Genomic DNA, 23,001 nt, shown 5'->3' on the forward strand with positions numbered 1-23,001 from the left:
ATTTGAGTCCGTGGGAATTTTGGGGGCTGTGACATTGACAAACAAAGCAAGTGTGAATAAGAATCACTTTATTGGATTGTATGGCACTGTAAGTGTGGTCCGAAGGAAATGTGCATGAAGAACCCGCGTCCCCTCTCACCGCTGTACAGCTTGCATATTAAAAAACTTGTGCGTTTTGCTCCAGAATTTGGTGTTTCGCAACAACACAAACATTTAAGAAAGAAGTTAAAGATGAGCAGAAAGATCCGAAACACTCCAGCTAATGAAGTTAAACCAGACTAATAAGGACTTTTATTCTATTTCTAAAATCTGATCTTTTTATAATGCACCTGTTTACTTGCTGGTCCTCAACCATTAATGTGTATCAAAACAAACCCAGATTTGAACATTTGGACCAAAGAAAAATGTTTTTTTTTTGCTTTAAGACTGTAAAATCAGAGCTTATGTGTGACTTCCTGCCGATAGAAGCAGCAGTACAGACAGCGCTACTCATTGATCCCAATATGCCCTTGAAGTGACTGTAAACACACGTCGAGGCACAGAAGTTTGCTGCCGGAGTCTTAAGACGTAAAAAAGAGACTGAAAGATCAGAAAAATGAAGAAGGAGGGACAGGTGTGATTAACAGAAGTCTGGTTTCTCGGGGAAGGTACAGCCGGAGCGTCGGATGATGACGTGAGCGGCGTAGTGACCTGCACGGATACACTGCTCCAGAGGTTTCTCCTGAACCAGCTCGGACAGGAACCCTGAAAACAAACACATTCAGGATCTCCTTTATAGAAGGACACGTGGGGAATAATGCTAGCTGGTTGCAAAGTGGCTTTAAGTTAGGAGGTTCCTACATTTATAACCGTTACAGCTGTTAGTACCCTCCCTGAAGAGTCTAGATCCTGAACCATGTGCTTCTAAATTCCAAGGCTTAGGTTTGAATGATTTAGTGTTCCAGGAACTACCCAAGTTTTACAGTGTATTAGGTTTACATTTCCAGAGTTCCAGGACCATACATTTCAACAGGCTCCCTTTCATTTTCCCAAAGCCCCACATTTCCAGGGTTTCATGTTGAAAGTACTATTTTGCCAAGAATTATTTATGCATCCCTTTCATATGAACCACCCTAAAATACAGGTGCATCTGCCTTCATATGAACCACCTTAAATATATAGGTACATCCCATTTCATATAAACCACCTTAAAAATACAGACACATCTCCCATCATATAAACCACCTTAAATATACAGGTACATCCCATTTCATATAAACCACCTTAAAAATACAGACACATCTCCCATCATATAAACCACCTTAAATATACAGGTACATCCCATTTCATATAAACCACCTTAAAAATACAGACACATCTCCCATCATATAAACCACCTTAAATATACAGGTACATCCCATTTCATATAAACCACCTTAAAAATACAGACACATCTCCCATCATATAAACCACCTTAAATATACAGGTACATCCCATTTCATATAAACCACCTTAAAAATACAGACACATCTCCCATCATATAAACCACCTTAAATATACAGACACATCTCCCATCATATAAACCACCTTAAATATACAGGTACATCCCATTTCATATAAACCACCTTAAAAATACAGACACATCTCCCATCATATAAACCACCTTAAATATACAGACACATCTCCCATCATATAAACCACCTTAAATATACAGGTACATCCCATTTCATATAAACCACCTTAAAAATACAGACACATCTCCCATCATATAAACCACCTTAAATATACAGACACATCTCCCATCATATAAACCACCTTAAATATACAGGTACATCCCATTTCATATAAACCACCTTAAAAATACAGACACATCTCCCATCATATAAACCACCTTAAAAATACAGACACATCTCCCATCATATAAACCACCTTAAATATACAGACACATCTCCCATCATATAAACCACCTTAAATATACAGGTACATCCAATTTCATATAAACCACCTTAAAAATACAGACACATCTCCCATCATATAAACCACCTTAAATATACAGACACATCTCCCATCATATAAACCACCTTAAATATACAGGTACATCCCATTTCATATAAACCACCTTAAATATACAGACACATCTCCCATCATATAAACCACCTTAAATATACAGACACATCTCCCATCATATAAACCACCTTAAATATACAGGTACATCCCATTTCATATAAACCACCTTAAATATACAGACACATCTCCCATCATATAAACCACCTTAAATATACAGGTACATCCCATTTCATATAAACCACCTTAAAAACACAGACACATCTCCCATCATATAAACCACCTTAAATATACAGACACATCTCCCATCATATAAACCACCTTAAATATACAGGTACATCCCATTTCATATAAACCACCTTAAATATACAGACACATCTCCCATCATATAAACCACCTTAAATATACAGGTACATCCCATTTCATATAAACCACCTTAAAAACACAGACACATCTCCCATCATATAAACCACCTTAAATATACAGACACATCTCCCATCATATAAACCACCTTAAATATACAGGTACATCCCATTTCATATAAACCACCTTAAATATACAGACACATCTCCCATCATATAAACCACCTTAAAAATACAGACACATCTCCCATCATATAAACCACCTTAAATATACAGACACATCTCCCATCATATAAACCACCTTAAATATACAGGTACATCCAATTTCATATAAACCACCTTAAAAATACAGACACATCTCCCATCATATAAACCACCTTAAATATACAGACACATCTCCCATCATATAAACCACCTTAAATATACAGGTACATCCCATTTCATATAAACCACCTTAAATATACAGACACATCTCCCATCATATAAACCACCTTAAATATACAGACACATCTCCCATCATATAAACCACCTTAAATATACAGGTACATCCCATTTCATATAAACCACCTTAAATATACAGACACATCTCCCATCATATAAACCACCTTAAATATACAGGTACATCCCATTTCATATAAACCACCTTAAAAACACAGACACATCTCCCATCATATAAACCACCTTAAATATACAGACACATCTCCCATCATATAAACCACCTTAAATATACAGGTACATCCCATTTCATATAAACCACCTTAAAAATACAGACACATCTCCCATCATATAAACCACCTTAAATATACAGGTACATCCCATTTCATATAAACCACCTTAAAAATACAGACACATCTCCCATCATATAAACCACCTTAAATATACAGGTACATCCCATTTCATATAAACCACCTTAAAAATACAGACACATCTCCCATCATATAAACCACCTTAAATATACAGACACATCTCCCATCATATAAACCACCTTAAATATACAGGTACATCCCATTTCATATAAACCACCTTAAAAATACAGACACATCTCCCATCATATAAACCACCTTAAATATACAGACACATCTCCCATCATATAAACCACCTTAAATATACAGGTACATCCCATTTCATATAAACCACCTTAAAAATACAGACACATCTCCCATCATATAAACCACCTTAAAAATACAGACACATCTCCCATCATATAAACCACCTTAAATATACAGACACATCTCCCATCATATAAACCACCTTAAATATACAGGTACATCCAATTTCATATAAACCACCTTAAAAATACAGACACATCTCCCATCATATAAACCACCTTAAATATACAGACACATCTCCCATCATATAAACCACCTTAAATATACAGGTACATCCCATTTCATATAAACCACCTTAAAAATACAGACACATCTCCCATCATATAAACCACCTTAAATATACAGGTACATCCAATTTCATATAAACCACCTTAAAAATACAGACACATCTCCCATCATATAAACCACCTTAAATATACAGACACATCTCCCATCATATAAACCACCTTAAATATACAGGTACATCCCATTTCATATAAACCACCTTAAATATACAGACACATCTCCCATCATATAAACCACCTTAAATATACAGGTACATCCAATTTCATATAAACCACCTTAAAAATACAGACACATCTCCCATCATATAAACCACCTTAAATATACAGACACATCTCCCATCATATAAACCACCTTAAATATACAGGTACATCCCATTTCATATAAACCACCTTAAATATACAGACACATCTCCCATCATATAAACCACCTTAAATATACAGGTACATCCAATTTCATATAAACCACCTTAAAAATACAGACACATCTCCCATCATATAAACCACCTTAAATATACAGACACATCTCCCATCATATAAACCACCTTAAATATACAGGTACATCCCATTTCATATAAACCACCTTAAATATACAGACACATCTCCCATCATATAAACCACCTTAAATATACAGACACATCTCCCATCATATAAACCACCTTAAATATACAGGTACATCCCATTTCATATAAACCACCTTAAATATACAGACACATCTCCCATCATATAAACCACCTTAAATATACAGGTACATCCCATTTCATATAAACCACCTTAAAAACACAGACACATCTCCCATCATATAAACCACCTTAAATATACAGACACATCTCCCATCATATAAACCACCTTAAATATACAGGTACATCCCATTTCATATAAACCACCTTAAATATACAGACACATCTCCCATCATATAAACCACCTTAAAAATACAGACACATCTCCCATCATATAAACCACCTTAAATATACAGACACATCTCCCATCATATAAACCACCTTAAATATACAGGTACATCCCATTTCATATAAACCACCTTAAAAATACAGACACATCTCCCATCATATAAACCACCTTAAATATACAGACACATCTCCCATCATATAAACCACCTTAAAAATACAGGTACATCCCATTTCATATAAACCACCTTAAATATACAGGTACATCCCATTTCATATAAACCACCTTAAAAATACAGACACATCTCCCATCATATAAACCACCTTAAATATACAGACACATCTCCCATCATATAAACCACCTTAAATATACAGGTACATCCCATTTCATATAAACCACCTTAAATATACAGACACATCTCCCATCATATAAACCACCTTAAATATACAGACACATCTCCCATCATATAAACCACCTTAAATATACAGGTACATCCCATTTCATATAAACCACCTTAAATATACAGACACATCTCCCATCATATAAACCACCTTAAATATACAGACACATCTCCCATCATATAAACCACCTTAAATATACAGACACATCTCCCATCATATAAACCACCTTAAATATACAGGTACATCCCATTTCATATAAACCACCTTAAAAATACAGACACATCTCCCATCATATAAACCACCTTAAAAATACAGACACATCTCCCATCATATAAACCACCTTAAATATACAGACACATCTCCCATCATATAAACCACCTTAAATATACAGGTACATCCCATTTCATATAAACCACCTTAAAAATACAGACACATCTCCCATCATATAAACCACCTTAAATATACAGACACATCTCCCATCATATAAACCACCTTAAATATACAGGTACATCCCATTTCATATAAACCACCTTAAAAATACAGACACATCTCCCATCATATAAACCACCTTAAAAATACAGACACATCTCCCATCATATAAACCACCTTAAATATACAGACACATCTCCCATCATATAAACCACCTTAAATATACAGGTACATCCAATTTCATATAAACCACCTTAAAAATACAGACACATCTCCCATCATATAAACCACCTTAAATATACAGACACATCTCCCATCATATAAACCACCTTAAATATACAGGTACATCCCATTTCATATAAACCACCTTAAATATACAGACACATCTCCCATCATATAAACCACCTTAAATATACAGACACATCTCCCATCATATAAACCACCTTAAATATACAGGTACATCCCATTTCATATAAACCACCTTAAATATACAGACACATCTCCCATCATATAAACCACCTTAAATATACAGGTACATCCCATTTCATATAAACCACCTTAAAAACACAGACACATCTCCCATCATATAAACCACCTTAAATATACAGACACATCTCCCATCATATAAACCACCTTAAATATACAGGTACATCCCATTTCATATAAACCACCTTAAATATACAGACACATCTCCCATCATATAAACCACCTTAAATATACAGGTACATCCCATTTCATATAAACCACCTTAAAAACACAGACACATCTCCCATCATATAAACCACCTTAAATATACAGACACATCTCCCATCATATAAACCACCTTAAATATACAGGTACATCCCATTTCATATAAACCACCTTAAATATACAGACACATCTCCCATCATATAAACCACCTTAAAAATACAGACACATCTCCCATCATATAAACCACCTTAAATATACAGACACATCTCCCATCATATAAACCACCTTAAATATACAGGTACATCCAATTTCATATAAACCACCTTAAAAATACAGACACATCTCCCATCATATAAACCACCTTAAATATACAGACACATCTCCCATCATATAAACCACCTTAAATATACAGGTACATCCCATTTCATATAAACCACCTTAAATATACAGACACATCTCCCATCATATAAACCACCTTAAATATACAGACACATCTCCCATCATATAAACCACCTTAAATATACAGGTACATCCCATTTCATATAAACCACCTTAAATATACAGACACATCTCCCATCATATAAACCACCTTAAATATACAGGTACATCCCATTTCATATAAACCACCTTAAAAACACAGACACATCTCCCATCATATAAACCACCTTAAATATACAGACACATCTCCCATCATATAAACCACCTTAAATATACAGGTACATCCCATTTCATATAAACCACCTTAAAAATACAGACACATCTCCCATCATATAAACCACCTTAAATATACAGGTACATCCCATTTCATATAAACCACCTTAAAAATACAGACACATCTCCCATCATATAAACCACCTTAAATATACAGGTACATCCCATTTCATATAAACCACCTTAAAAATACAGACACATCTCCCATCATATAAACCACCTTAAATATACAGACACATCTCCCATCATATAAACCACCTTAAATATACAGGTACATCCCATTTCATATAAACCACCTTAAAAATACAGACACATCTCCCATCATATAAACCACCTTAAATATACAGACACATCTCCCATCATATAAACCACCTTAAATATACAGGTACATCCCATTTCATATAAACCACCTTAAAAATACAGACACATCTCCCATCATATAAACCACCTTAAAAATACAGACACATCTCCCATCATATAAACCACCTTAAATATACAGGTACATCCAATTTCATATAAACCACCTTAAAAATACAGACACATCTCCCATCATATAAACCACCTTAAATATACAGACACATCTCCCATCATATAAACCACCTTAAATATACAGGTACATCCCATTTCATATAAACCACCTTAAATATACAGACACATCTCCCATCATATAAACCACCTTAAATATACAGACACATCTCCCATCATATAAACCACCTTAAATATACAGGTACATCCCATTTCATATAAACCACCTTAAATATACAGACACATCTCCCATCATATAAACCACCTTAAATATACAGGTACATCCCATTTCATATAAACCACCTTAAAAACACAGACACATCTCCCATCATATAAACCACCTTAAATATACAGACACATCTCCCATCATATAAACCACCTTAAATATACAGGTACATCCCATTTCATATAAACCACCTTAAATATACAGACACATCTCCCATCATATAAACCACCTTAAATATACAGGTACATCCCATTTCATATAAACCACCTTAAAAATACAGACACATCTCCCATCATATAAACCACCTTAAATATACAGACACATCTCCCATCATATAAACCACCTTAAATATACAGGTACATCCCATTTCATATAAACCACCTTAAATATACAGACACATCTCCCATCATATAAACCACCTTAAAAATACAGACACATCTCCCATCATATAAACCACCTTAAATATACAGACACATCTCCCATCATATAAACCACCTTAAATATACAGGTACATCCCATTTCATATAAACCACCTTAAAAATACAGACACATCTCCCATCATATAAACCACCTTAAATATACAGACACATCTCCCATCATATAAACCACCTTAAAAATACAGGTACATCCCATTTCATATAAACCACCTTAAATATACAGGTACATCCCATTTCATATAAACCACCTTAAAAATACAGACACATCTCCCATCATATAAACCACCTTAAATATACAGACACATCTCCCATCATATAAACCACCTTAAATATACAGGTACATCCCATTTCATATAAACCACCTTAAATATACAGACACATCTCCCATCATATAAACCACCTTAAATATACAGGTACATCCCATTTCATATAAACCACCTTAAATATACAGACACATCTCCCATCATATAAACCACCTTAAATATACAGGTACATCCCATTTCATATAAACCACCTTAAAAATACAGACACATCTCCCATCATATAAACCACCTTAAATATACAGACACATCTCCCATCATATAAACCACCTTAAATATACAGGTACATCCCATTTCATATAAACCACCTTAAATATACAGACACATCTCCCATCATATAAACCACCTTAAATATACAGACACATCTCCCATCATATAAACCACCTTAAATATACAGGTACATCCCATTTCATATAAACCACCTTAAATATACAGACACATCTCCCATCATATAAACCACCTTAAATATACAGACACATCTCCCATCATATAAACCACCTTAAATATACAGACACATCTCCCATCATATAAACCACCTTAAATATACAGGTACATCCCATTTCATATAAACCACCTTAAAAATACAGACACATCTCCCATCATATAAACCACCTTAAAAATACAGACACATCTCCCATCATATAAACCACCTTAAATATACAGACACATCTCCCATCATATAAACCACCTTAAATATACAGGTACATCCCATTTCATATAAACCACCTTAAAAATACAGACACATCTCCCATCATATAAACCACCTTAAATATACAGACACATCTCCCATCATATAAACCACCTTAAATATACAGGTACATCCCATTTCATATAAACCACCTTAAAAATACAGACACATCTCCCATCATATAAACCACCTTAAATATACAGGTACATCCCATTTCATATAAACCACCTTAAAAATACAGACACATCTCCCATCATATAAACCACCTTAAATATACAGACACATCTCCCATCATATAAACCACCTTAAATATACAGGTACATCCCATTTCATATAAACCACCTTAAAAATACAGACACATCTCCCATCATATAAACCACCTTAAATATACAGACACATCTCCCATCATATAAACCACCTTAAATATACAGGTACATCCCATTTCATATAAACCACCTTAAATATACAGACACATCTCCCATCATATAAACCACCTTAAATATACAGGTACATCCCATTTCATATAAACCACCTTAAAAACACAGACACATCTCCCATCATATAAACCACCTTAAATATACAGACACATCTCCCATCATATAAACCACCTTAAATATACAGACACATCTCCCATCATATAAACCACCTTAAATATACAGGTACATCCCATTTCATATAAACCACCTTAAAAACACAGACACATCTCCCATCATATAAACCACCTTAAATATACAGACACATCTCCCATCATATAAACCACCTTAAATATACAGGTACATCCCATTTCATATAAACCACCTTAAATATACAGACACATCTCCCATCATATAAACCACCTTAAATATACAGGTACATCCCATTTCATATAAACCACCTTAAAAACACAGACACATCTCCCATCATATAAACCACCTTAAATATACAGACACATCTCCCATCATATAAACCACCTTAAATATACAGGTACATCCCATTTCATATAAACCACCTTAAATATACAGACACATCTCCCATCATATAAACCACCTTAAATATACAGACACATCTCCCATCATATAAACCACCTTAAATATACAGGTACATCCCATTTCATATAAACCACCTTAAATATACAGACACATCTCCCATCATATAAACCACCTTAAATATACAGGTACATCCCATTTCATATAAACCACCTTAAAAACACAGACACATCTCCCATCATATAAACCACCTTAAATATACAGACACATCTCCCATCATATAAACCACCTTAAATATACAGGTACATCCCATTTCATATAAACCACCTTAAATATACAGACACATCTCCCATCATATAAACCACCTTAAATATACAGGTACATCCCATTTCATATAAACCACCTTAAAAATACAGACACATCTCCCATCATATAAACCACCTTAAATATACAGACACATCTCCCATCATATAAACCACCTTAAATATACAGGTACATCCCATTTCATATAAACCACCTTAAATATACAGACACATCTCCCATCATATAAACCACCTTAAAAATACAGACACATCTCCCATCATATAAACCACCTTAAATATACAGACACATCTCCCATCATATAAACCACCTTAAATATACAGGTACATCCCATTTCATATAAACCACCTTAAAAATACAGACACATCTCCCATCATATAAACCACCTTAAATATACAGACACATCTCCCATCATATAAACCACCTTAAAAATACAGGTACATCCCATTTTATATAAACCACCTTAAATATACAGGTACATCCCATTTCATATAAACCACCTTAAAAATACAGACACATCTCCCATCATATAAACCACCTTAAATATACAGACACATCTCCCATCATATAAACCACCTTAAATATACAGGTACATCCCATTTCATATAAACCACCTTAAATATACAGACACATCTCCCATCATATAAACCACCTTAAATATACAGGTACATCCCATTTCATATAAACCACCTTAAATATACAGACACATCTCCCATCATATAAACCACCTTAAATATACAGGTACATCCCATTTCATATAAACCACCTTAAAAATACAGACACATCTCCCATCATATAAACCACCTTAAATATACAGACACATCTCCCATCATATAAACCACCTTAAATATACAGGTACATCCCATTTCATATAAACCACCTTAAATATACAGACACATCTCCCATCATATAAACCACCTTAAATATACAGGTACATCCCATTTCATATAAACCACCTTAAATATACAGACACATCTCCCATCATATAAACCACCTTAAATATACAGACACATCTCCCATCATATAAACCACCTTAAATATACAGGTACATCCCATTTCATATAAACCACCTTAAATATACAGACACATCTCCCATCATATAAACCACCTTAAATATACAGGTACATCCCATTTCATATAAACCACCTTAAAAACACAGACACATCTCCCATCATATAAACCACCTTAAATATACAGACACATCTCCCATCATATAAACCACCTTAAATATACAGGTACATCCCATTTCATATAAACCACCTTAAATATACAGACACATCTCCCATCATATAAACCACCTTAAATATACAGGTACATCCCATTTCATATAAACCACCTTAAAAATACAGACACATCTCCCATCATATAAACCACCTTAAATATACAGACACATCTCCCATCATATAAACCACCTTAAATATACAGGTACATCCCATTTCATATAAACCACCTTAAATATACAGACACATCTCCCATCATATAAACCACCTTAAAAATACAGACACATCTCCCATCATATAAACCACCTTAAATATACAGACACATCTCCCATCATATAAACCACCTTAAATATACAGGTACATCCCATTTCATATAAACCACCTTAAAAATACAGACACATCTCCCATCATATAAACCACCTTAAATATACAGACACATCTCCCATCATATAAACCACCTTAAAAATACAGGTACATCCCATTTTATATAAACCACCTTAAATATACAGGTACATCCCATTTCATATAAACCACCTTAAAAATACAGACACATCTCCCATCATATAAACCACCTTAAATATACAGACACATCTCCCATCATATAAACCACCTTAAATATACAGGTACATCCCATTTCATATAAACCACCTTAAATATACAGACACATCTCCCATCATATAAACCACCTTAAATATACAGGTACATCCCATTTCATATAAACCACCTTAAATATACAGACACATCTCCCATCATATAAACCACCTTAAATATACAGGTACATCCCATTTCATATAAACCACCTTAAAAATACAGACACATCTCCCATCATATAAACCACCTTAAATATACAGACACATCTCCCATCATATAAACCACCTTAAATATACAGGTACATCCCATTTCATATAAACCACCTTAAAAATACAGACACATCTCCCATCATATAAACCACCTTAAATATACAGACACATCTCCCATCATATAAACCACCTTAAATATACAGGTACATCCCATTTCATATAAACCACCTTAAAAATACAGACACATCTCCCATCATATAAACCACCTTAAATATACAGACACATCTCCCATCATATAAACCACCTTAAATATACAGGTACATCCCATTTCATATAAACCACCTTAAATATACAGACACATCTCCCATCATATAAACCACCTTAAATATACAGGTACATCCCATTTCATATAAACCACCTTAAAAACACAGACACATCTCCCATCATATAAACCACCTTAAATATACAGACACATCTCCCATCATATAAACCACCTTAAATATACAGACACATCTCCCATCATATAAACCACCTTAAATATACAGGTACATCCCATTTCATATAAACCACCTTAAAAACACAGACACATCTCCCATCATATAAACCACCTTAAATATACAGACACATCTCCCATCATATAAACCACCTTAAATATACAGGTACATCCCATTTCATATAAACCACCTTAAATATACAGACACATCTCCCATCATATAAACCACCTTAAATATACAGGTACATCCCATTTCATATAAACCACCTTAAATATACAGACACATCTCCCATCATATAAACCACCTTAAATATACAGGCGCATCCCCCTTTATTTAACCCGCCTTAAATATTAAAGTGCAACCCTTTCATATGAACCACCTTAAAATTACAGGTGCATCCCACTGTATATGAACCACCTTAAAAACACAGGTGCAACCCCTTTATATGAACCACCTTAAATAAACAGGTGCATCCCGCTTTATATAAACCACCTTAAATATACAGATACATTCCCCTTTATATAAAGCACCTTAAAAATAAAGGTACAACCCCCTTCATATAAATCTAAACACTACATATTACATGATGTAATATGATGTTTATGACATCATCTTATGTAAATGAAGTATTAAATGAAGTAATTAATGATTTACCTCCCACAAAAGCGTCTCCTGCTCCGTTAGTATCAACGATATCGTTCTGATCGATACTCAACACTGGGAACTTCATCACCTTTTCACCTGGGGGTAGAGGGGAGAGAGAAAACACAAGAATGAGTCAAGACTGGGTCAGTTGGATAAAGAATGGAAAGTAAAACAGTACAGCAGGGTCGAGTCCAACAGATTTGTACAGATCAAACACACATGGGTTCATAAATTATAAACCACAAACAGTGTGTGAGTGTGTGTGTGTGTGTGTGTGTGTGTTTCGTACCCACAGTGGCGACGGTATCCTCTGGGCCCTGAGTAAAAACCACGATCCTCTGCCTGTTCTTGTTGACTTTGGGAAGAAGCTGCACCCTCCGTGCAATCTCAGTTATATCATCTGTCTACACACACACACACACACACACACACACACACACACATTATTCAAATATGATTATTTAAACCACGGGGGGAAAAACATCTCCTTTATTTTCAGGAATGAAGTAAGTCTGGCATCATAAACACACCCCAAACAATCTATCAGAGCGAGCTTGAGAGGAAACGCCATGAAAGATGGGATAAACTGCCTAAATCCAGGTTTGAAAAGCTTATCCAAGAAGACCTGCAGCTGCAACTGCTACCTTTGTATTGCTTATAAATAGCATAGTAGCTAAATTGGAAAATATACTTTTTAATTCTTTCATATTTATTCAAGTAAGAGGGGCTTTATTGTCATTTCAGCTATGGGAACATATTGAGATGAAACGACATTCCTCCAGTACCAGGGTGCGACAACAGTGTAGAGTTCAATTGTGGTTGTTCAAAGTTCTACATAAATATTCCAAATGTGTATATTGATGGCAGTATGTGGTTTAGGACTCGGAGTCTTAATTAAATTCAGTACGGTGGGTATTTATGGGTACGTGCACTCACCTCGAATCCCTGCTCCTTAGCAAAGGTCGCTGCTTCCTGCAGGACAGAACAAGGACATATTGATAAATCAAGAACGATCTTCTCAACCAGTGTGAGGTTGGTGCCCAAAAAAAAAACAATGAATTTTTTTTCTCTGATGGCTTTGCATTACATGCATGGACACACACACACACACACACTTACCGTCTCGTTGCCGAACAGGATGTCCACGTAGGGCATGACGTTCATCAGCGGCTCTTTGAAGAACTGACTGATGAAGGGAGCAGAAAGGTTCAGACCGAAGATCTTGTTGTGGTCACTTGCATGTTTAGCGACTTTCAGCACCGACTCTGGAGATACGGTCAGGAAAAACCCCTACAACACACACACACACACACACACACACACACGTTTATTATAGCAATGCACTAGAGCTAACAGTTAGGAACAGGTAACATTATTCCCTTTAATAATTGTAATAACTAGTGAACGTTGTACAAAAGTACAAGCACAAGACTCACAGCGATGTAGTAGACCCGAGCCTTCTCCACCAGGCTCCAGTTGCTCTCCATATCCAGATGTTTCTCCTTCTTATAGCAGTTAGCAGCTGCCAGGTTGGCAACCAGAGATCTGCAAAAAGAAGAAGCTGGCTTGATTTGCTGCACACAGATGCTAAAACTGAAGGTCGCTGGTTCAAGCCCCACCACTGCTAGGTTGCTGCCGTTGGGCCCTTGAGCAAGGTCCTTAAAATGTAAATGTAAATAAATACACCAGCCCACACCTGTGCAACAGCGCCTCCTACGGTCTGTAATACAGAGAGGGTACTGCGCGCCTCCATACATACTGAGACTCTCTTTAAGCTTCCACCGCTGGCTGGAAGAAAGATGCAGGTCGCTTTTATCCAAAGCAACTCAAGCAAGTGAGGGTTAAAGGCCCTGGATCACATTCCACCTTCCAGTTCATCCCAAATGTGTTCAACAGGGTTGAGATCAGAGCTCAATCCAGGCAGCACAAAAATCATAGATTGTTCATATACATGAACAGGAGCTCAGTCATGCTGGAGTAGGTCAGGACCTTCCCTAAACTGTTGCCAGAGAGTTGGAAGTATATAATTTATCCTATATATTTGTATAGACCTGTGTATATTAAACAACTGATCTCAGTAACAAAGAGTGTCCAAATCTTTTTAGCCATATAGTGTGTATGTGTGTGTGTGTGTGTGTGTGTGTGTTACCTGTTATCTCCAGTGATACAGGCCGCACAGGTACCGGTGGGTTCTTCGTTCTGTTCGTAGTAGTGCGCATCCACGTGTGCCTCGGCCGCCTTCTGCTTCAGAATCTCACCGAAGTGGTCTTTACCTATACATCCGAAAAACGTCGCCACATTGTGGGGTTCCTGGATCATCCACTACAGCGCGCACACACACCATTCAGAGAGACACAACAATCAAAAGAAGTACAAATACACAAAAAGAAACACAAAGAGAACGCCGGAGGAGTGACGGGACGAACCTGTGCGATTTTGACGGAGTTCTGTGTGGATCCACCTGCATGATACTCCACTTTAGTCTTCTTTACTATCTCATCGAACCTGAACACACGCAAACACTTCGTTATACGCATTATATAGCCAAAAGTATGTCAGCAAAACTCCTAATTGTTGAGCCTGCTCCCACAATGCATTGCTACAAAGCCAATCTCACTGGAAATACATTCATTTCTTTTGTACCCCAATGGTGTGCAGCCAGTGTCGCCAACTCCTCAGTAAGGAAAGTAGCTATTGGCTGTCCTAAAAGTCGCTAAATGACGTCATCGTCTAATTTGCATGTAATTGACGCTGTACAATAGAGGAATAACATCGTAGGAGAGACAAAAAGTGGGTAAAAAACACCCTAAATATGTTTAGAACTACAAATGAACGTTCTTCTGTTGATTCGTGGTTTGTTTTTGTTTTTTAAAGACAACACTGAGCTACTCTGGGCAGGGTTGCCAGATTGCGACAGTAATTTTCAGCCAAAATCCATGAAAAAACGCCCAAAACACAGGATAAGCAGATGATGTTTAGCATTTCACAAATAATAAACCAGTTAAACCACCATGACGTACAAATTAATATCTTAAAATGTACAGATCAGTAATTATACATTATAAAGGACAAATTATTTTTGCGTGCGTGTCTTTGAAGTAGCCTACCAAGTTTGTAAAATGCATTATTTATGATGACACACAACCCTTTGCAAGTAAATAACAATAAACTTGCAAGCAATGAAAGTTTAACCTCTCGTACATACAGTGTATCACAAAAGTGAGTACACCCCTCACATTTCTGCAGATATTTAAGTATATCTTTTCATGGGACAACACTGACAAAATGACACTTTGACACAATGAAAAGTAGTCTGTGTGCAGCTTATATAACAGTGTAAATTTATTCTTCCCTCAAAATAACTCAATATACAGCCATTAATGTCTAAACCACCGGCAACAAAAGTGAGTACACCCCTAAGAGACTACACCCCTAAATGTCCAAATTGAGCACTGCTTGTCATTTTCCCTCCAAAATTTCATGTGATTTGTTAGTGTTACTAGGTCTCAGGTGTGCATAGGGAGCAGGTGTGTTCAATTTAGTAGTACAGCTCTCACACTCTCTCATACTGGTCACTGAAAGTTCCAACATGGCACCTCATGGCAAAGAACTCTCTGAGGATCTTAAAAGACGAATTGTTGTGCTACATGAAGATGGCCAAGGCTACAAGAAGATTGCCAACACCCTGAAACTGAGCTGCAGCACAGTGGCCAAGATCATCCAGCGTTTTAAAAGAGCAGGGTCCACTCAGAACAGACCTCGCGTTGGTCGTCCAAAGAAGCTGAGTGCACGTGCTCAGCGTCACATCCAACTGCTGTCTTTGAAAGATAGGCGCAGGAGTGCTGTCAGCATTGCTGCAGAGATTGAAAAGGTGGGGGGTCAGCCTGTCAGTGCTCAGACCATACGCCGCACACTACATCAAATTGGTCTGCATGGCTGTCACCCCAGAAGGAAGCCTCTTCTGAAGTCTCTACACAAGAAAGCCCGCAAACAGTTTGCTGAAGACATGTCAACAAAGGACATGGATTACTGGAACCATGTCCTATGGTCTGATGAGACCAAGATTAATTTGTTTGGTTCAGACGGTCTCAAGCATGTGTGGCGGCAATCAGGTGAGGTGTACAAAGATAAGTGTGTCATGCCTACAGTCAAGCATGGTGGTGGGAATGCCATGGTCTGGGGCTGCATGAGTGCAGCAGGTGTTGGGGAGTTACATTTCATTGAGGGACACATGAACTCCAATATGTACTGTGAAATACTGAAGCAGAGCATGATCCCCTCCCTCCGGAAACTGGGTCGCAGGGCAGTGTTCCAGCATGATAATGACCCCAAACACGCCTCTAAGACGACCACTGCTTTATTGAAGAGGCTGAGGGTAAAGGTGATGGACTGGCCAAGCATGTCTCCAGACCTAAACCCAATAGAACATCTTTGGGGCATCCTCAAGCGGAAGGTGGAGGAGCGCAAAGTCTCGAATATCCGCCAGCTCCGTGATGATGTCATGGAGGAGTGGAAAAGCATTGCAGTGGCAACCTGTGAAGCTCTGGTAAACTCCATGTCCAGGAGAGTTAAGGCAGTTCTGGGAAATAATGGTGGCTACACAAAATATTGACACTTCAGGAACTTTCACTAAGGGGTGTACTCACTTTTGTTGCCGGTGGTTTAGACATTAATGGCTGTATATTGAGTTATTTTGAGGGAAGAATAAATTTACACTGTTATATAAGCTGCACACAGACTACTTTTCATTGTGTCAAAGTGTCATTTTGTCAGTGTTGTCCCATGAAAAGATATACTTAAATATCTGCAGAAATGTGAGGGGTGTACTCACTTTTGTGATACACTGTATGTACGAGACTTGCTTACCTTCATATTCAACTCAAATCACTTGTCTAACATATGAATCACTGTATTGATGGGCGTGGCAACAGTGTCTTGGACTGAATGGGGGTTGGATGTGGTGGGAGAAGGTAGACCTATTTATATTCCACCTGCTTTAGAAAGCAATAGTTTTTTTATTTACATTTTAAGCCGCCAAAATGATTACAAACCAGCCCAAAATTTGTCCACCCGCCAAAGTGTGTTTTTCCCAGTTAATTTCCAACAAAATCCACCCATTTTGGCAACACTGACTGTGATACTGACCGCCCGCGAGTGCTTTGGGACAGCGGAGGGGCTCACGGCAGAACCCGCTGCTCATTGAGGACAGTAACCGCAGAACAATGTGTTTTCACGTTCGAGTCTCCAAAAGTCTCCAAAGACACCAGAAAAAGTCGCTAGATTTGTCGCTAGTCGCTTTTTTGAAAAAAAAGTCGCTAGAGGGGTCTGAAAACTCGCTAAATATAGCGACAAAGTCGCTAAGTTGGCAACACTGTGTGCAGCATAACCAGGTATCATAATCAGTGAGTTTCACTTTGATGGAAGCCTGTGGGAGCATCACTGATATCCTGTAACCGTCCTCGGCATGCCAGCAGGTGGCGCTGTTTCTCCCTATTAAAGCTCTCGTGCGTAACTTTTAACGCCGTATGAGGAGAATCGAACAATCTCCTGAAGGTTGGAGGCTCTCAGGCTAATCGAGGGCTTCAGATTTCCGGCCTGTGCGGTGAGGATCAGGATCAGTGTGTTTAATGTAAATAAAACAGAAGTGACCTGGACCTACGGCACCGCACACTGAGCGCAGCAGCTGCTTCGGGGGTCCGGCTCACTTTACATGAATCAGACACCCAAAGCCACAGCTGAAGTTCTGCTGCTGAGCTCCCGCAGCAAATGCAAGACCAGAGAACCTCAAAATGTGCAATAAGTAAAAGATAATGACCACTGGAGTGTCCTGACATGGTGGAGAGGAACAAGAGGATCCTGGTTTGTCCAGCAATTTCATTTCTTATTATAGCAGGATAGTTAAAAACAATAACCACAGTATCCAGCTTTATATGTAGCATAGTGGTAGCTACACTTCATGTAAGCAAAGTATGTGGACACATGAGGTTGTTGGACATACCATTTTAAAACTATGGGCATTAATATTAAAATGGTCACTCTCCACCAATGGTTTGAGCAGTTGCTCCAATTGGCCACAACTGGATTGGCTTATCATATATATTTCGTTAACCGGTTGATTAAATATGATTTAATTGAGTTAATTAAGTGATTAAATGGACTGGGGCTGATTTGTGCAAGGCTTGCTTTACAAGCTGGGTTCTCTTTCTCATGTGTTCAATAATCTGAAATCATACACTGTGGTCAGAGAGGGGGCAAAAACTTTTTCACACCTTGGATGTGAATGTGTGTGTAACGGTGTGTAACAATACTCACAGTGCTTTGTGCTTCTCGTCTGCCAGGATCTGATCGTTGGGCTTTAGGCCGTACCTGCAAACGAACACACGATCGTATTACAATCCAAATAGTCTATGTAGCCAAAAATATGTGGACACCCTTTCTATTAGCATGAAGAACTGAGGGACTTTGATAAGGACCGAATCGAAATGGCCAGATGACTGGGTTGAAGTATTTCCAAAATGGCAAAAAGTGTCACAGGCAGCCGTGGTGAGTGCCCACCGGCAGTGGTCCGAGGAGGGACGACTAGCTCATGGTTATGTGTCCACATACTTTCGGTCATTTATTGTTTATATAAATATGTTATATTCAGTAAATAAACAGTAACAGTGACTCAAGTCTGGGTTCAAGTCTGGGTGATGCCACCAGCCTAGCAGGGTACTTAACGGACACAATTTGGGGATCTTCCACCTTGCCACTCGGCAAGCAGAGGTCGCCAGACTGCACGGGGAATTGAGCATATCCAAAGTGGGAGAAGGAAACAGGAAACAGTCTTTTACATACTTGTCTAAAAAGTCCTTGTCCACCACAGCAGAAATGTCCAACAATGGATTCCCCATCCCAAACAGAGCATTCTGGCTGCAGAAACACACACACACAGAGACAGAAATATGAAACCACGTGTCCATTATTTGCTATTTTAAGTCATAAAAGAGCGCTTGTATATATTTTCTTTATGCATTTTCTCCCCTTTTTCTCAGCGCATCCAACTGCCCGATTGCGTCACGCTTCCTCTCCACCGATGCCGATCCCCGCTCTGATTGAGGAGAACGAAGCTGACCCACGGCCCCTCCGACACTCGGGCAGCATGCCGTATGCATTTTATCACCTGCACTTTGACGAGTGCAGTGCAGCTCAGCGTTGTGTACGGAGAGACGCACCCTGACAGCACTCTTTCCTCATCTCTGTGCAGGCGCCATCGATCAGCCAGCAGAGGTCGCAATTGCACCGGGAGAGAGACCCCATCCGGCTTAGTCCCGCCCATATCCGAACAACAGGCCGATCTGTTGTTCATGTGGCCGTTCAGCTTTAGCCGGCGGGCAGAGCTGAGATTCGATACGACGTATTCGAGATCCAGCTCTGGTTCCAGCGTGTGTTTGTACCGCTGCGCCACCTGAGCGGCAATTTCCCCAACTCTTAAGCACTGTATTCTGCTTTGGATGTTAAATGATGAATGTAAACAATGCCTCCATCTCTGAACTTCACCACAGTAATGGTGTTTTAGGGTCCTAATCAGAGTCGGTTCTTCTGCCAACACAGTGCATCACATGGTCAGTTTTTCTTGTCTGACCACACCACAATCACACCAGTGATGCTACAGGCTCCAAATGTCCAAATGCAACATTTAAACAAGCTTCATCCTGTCTTTTCTCCAACCATGGTGTCATCTAGGGTGTGTTTTTTTAACACTACTTGTGGTCAGATGAGCTGGTGAACTACTATTCTGACTAGCTTGCTGACCGCTCCATTGCAAAGTTTGTGAGGAGCTCAAAGTGATGGTCAGAAAATGCTCCTTCCACTTTCCAGTGATGGAAATCGCAGAACTCTGACTAGATGTTCCTCAGAGATGTATGTAAACTTCTGGACCTCAGCTGTAGGTGAGCAAGTGCGTGAGGATCAGGTTTCACCAGGTTCTGCTCTGTGGAGCACATGGTACTTTGCTGACCAACGCTCTTCTCTCTCTCTCACACACACACACACACACACACACACACACACACACACACACACACACACACACACACACACACACACACACACACACACACACACACACACACACACACACACACACCACACACACACGATATATTTACGTCAGTTGACACCCGACCCACATGTCAATTCTTACAAACGTGAGCAGTAACGGTCGTCCACACAGCACTGTAAAAATCGCGCCTGGTTTGGACCGATGGTGCAAATAAATGTAAATAAAGCGCCATGTTGGCTCCCTCACCCGGACCGCCTGCCTTTGATGTCGGTTGCTAAGGTAACACTTACCTGGCTGTCGGCATGACTTCAAAGAGGAAATCCGTTATGACCGTTAAAACCGTTGAGACCGTTTTCGAAAGTCAAGATCAATGAAGGCGCTCGAGCTGTTCACACAAGCACGCGCTCGCGCACGCAGAACAGACGCGAAACAGGCAGCAGCTTTGCGCAAACCTTTTCCGCGTATGTCCGGCACAAACGCCTCGCGGCTGCTGATTGGCTGCGGCACGAAAAGGGGGTAGCGACGCAATCTGATTGGTTAAAACGATCACCCGTCTATTTTCGGGAGAGCTGAAGATTACTACTGCCAGTGTAGTGTGTGGTGTGGGATTGCGGTCAAGCCAGCCTCCACTTCCAAATGCTCAGTCAAATCAGCCCCCACGTTGTTTCGAAGGATGTGCATAGACTTCTCATTGTTTCTAGTGTTTGTTTTATGTTTTATAATTATCTATGTACAGAACTTTGTCACAGCTGTTGTTTTTAAAGTGCTCTATAAATAAAGTTGCGTTGAGAATACTAAACATTACGGTAATAGCGTCTAGTAAAACTGATATAAAAAAAGTCACCTGAACATGACTACATCAGTTATAAATATATATAAAAGTATCAGTTCAAATATATAAATATATCAGTTAAAATACAGAAATATATCAGTTAAAAATATATTAATGTATCAGTTAAAAAATATATATATATATAAATTAAAAGTGAAAAAATAAATAAACCCATTTCTTCCTGCAAACTGTATTAGGGATACAATTTCAAGCTTTGAAAAAAAGAGTTGGTAATAACCTGAAAGCAATTCTGATGTGTCATTTTTAAATAAAGGTTTGACTCTAGTTCTCTAGTTTCCACAAAACAATTCCACTTAATAATGATAGTACACCGTCTGTAGATGTCACTCAGTTAATATCAAGCAATTCTGATGTGTCTTTTTTAAATAAAGGCCTTTATATTGTCCAATTTCCATTATTTTAACTCTACACTGTCATTAAAAAGAATTCTCTAGTTTCCACAAAACAATTCCACTTCGTAATGATAGTACACCGTCTGTAGATGTCATAAATTGTGCTTTCCTGCTTTTAAGGTACTGGATTAGTAATCAG

General features: G+C 38.0%; 1 protein-coding gene across 3 annotated transcripts; it reads right to left on the bottom strand.

Moving 5' to 3' along the window:
* Positions 1-51: 51 nt before the first annotated feature.
* On the bottom strand, positions 52-22,073 carry adkb (adenosine kinase b). 3 transcript variants are annotated; one of them, XM_063002721.1, is made up of 11 exons: positions 21,908-22,073; positions 20,411-20,485; positions 19,886-19,939; positions 16,000-16,078; positions 15,723-15,895; positions 15,010-15,118; positions 14,693-14,863; positions 14,510-14,545; positions 13,863-13,977; positions 13,583-13,669; positions 52-744 (listed from the first exon to the last, which is right to left on the bottom strand). In XM_063002721.1, exons 1-11 carry the CDS (start codon positions 21,919-21,921, stop codon positions 620-622), a joined length of 1,038 nt encoding a protein of 345 aa, XP_062858791.1. In that variant the 5' UTR covers positions 21,922-22,073; the 3' UTR covers positions 52-619. The 3 variants fall into 3 exon arrangements, with proteins under 3 accessions (XP_062858791.1, XP_062858792.1, XP_062858793.1); XM_063002722.1 differs by lacking the exon at positions 21,908-22,073 and adding an exon at positions 21,864-21,875; XM_063002723.1 differs by lacking the exon at positions 21,908-22,073 and adding an exon at positions 21,759-21,782.
* Between the last annotated feature and the right edge of the window lie 928 nt (positions 22,074-23,001).

The sequence above is a fragment of the Trichomycterus rosablanca genome, chromosome 10, assembly GCF_030014385.1.
Source record: "Trichomycterus rosablanca isolate fTriRos1 chromosome 10, fTriRos1.hap1, whole genome shotgun sequence".
Taxonomy (NCBI): Eukaryota; Metazoa; Chordata; class Actinopteri; order Siluriformes; family Trichomycteridae; genus Trichomycterus; species Trichomycterus rosablanca.

Coding starts and splice junctions, on each gene's coding strand:
- adkb (XM_063002721.1), bottom strand. Junction 16,079..19,885: donor GACGAGAAGCACAAAGCACT/GTGAGTATTGTT, acceptor GCGTGTGTTCAG/GTTCGATGAGATAGTAAAGA. Junction 15,896..15,999: donor ACTCCGTCAAAATCGCACAG/GTTCGTCCCGTC, acceptor TGCGCGCTGTAG/TGGATGATCCAGGAACCCCA.